Source organism: Apaloderma vittatum, unplaced genomic scaffold (assembly GCF_000703405.1).
Source record: "Apaloderma vittatum isolate BGI_N311 unplaced genomic scaffold, ASM70340v1 scaffold28795, whole genome shotgun sequence".
Taxonomy (NCBI): domain Eukaryota; kingdom Metazoa; phylum Chordata; class Aves; order Trogoniformes; family Trogonidae; genus Apaloderma; species Apaloderma vittatum.
The window spans coordinates 1-602 of NW_009719242.1; the positions used below are offsets into that span (position 1 = coordinate 1).

The 602-nt window shown below is 45.2% G+C and overlaps 1 protein-coding gene across 1 annotated transcript in view; it reads right to left on the reverse strand.

The window, feature by feature from the left end:
* Nucleotides 1-405: 405 nt before the first annotated feature.
* The window catches only part of HOXC12 (homeobox C12), a 1,649-nt gene continuing 1,452 nt past the window's right edge, over nt 406-602 (reverse strand). Inside the window, exon 2 of the mRNA XM_009870559.1 lies at nt 406-602. This exon is cut by the window's right edge and continues 72 nt beyond it. Coding sequence (XP_009868861.1) covers nt 406-602 — 197 coding nt within the window.

Here is a 602-nt window from a genome sequence, read left to right on the forward strand (position 1 = left end):
ACCGGGAACACGGAAACCCTACCTGTGCTGCTGGCCAAGGCAAAAGTCGGACTCAAAACCTCCCCTTCAGCCCGCCGAGCATCCCTGGAAGCCGTCTGTCCCCCCGCCATCCCAGCGGAGAAGATGCGTCATTACTAATTATTTTTAAAATTTTTTTCCCCCCCTCACTGTCAGGTTTCGTATTTTAAGGGAAACTGGTTATTTATTAATATTATATCTTTATTCATTGATTTCTGGGTAGAGAGGGGGCATTAAGAGTGGTCAGGTAAAGTCCCGGGAGCTCGGGTCAACGCTATAGAGAGTCTATGTCGGAATTTTTTTTGCTGGGTTGTTTTGGGTTTCGTTTGGTTTTTTTTTCCTTTTTTTCTTTTTTCCTAATACCCGACACGGACGCTTTTTAAAACTTTAAAAGAAAGAAAGGGCTTGCTCTCTCAGAAGGAGTCTTTTCTTTTTCATACGCCGGTTCTGGAACCAGATCTTCACCTGCTGATCGCTCAGGTTTAATCGGTCTGAGAGCTCCCTCCTTCTTTGGCGAGTAATGAATTCATTGACCATAAACTCCCCTTCCAGCTCTGCCAGCTGCAGTTTGGAATAGGGTTTTC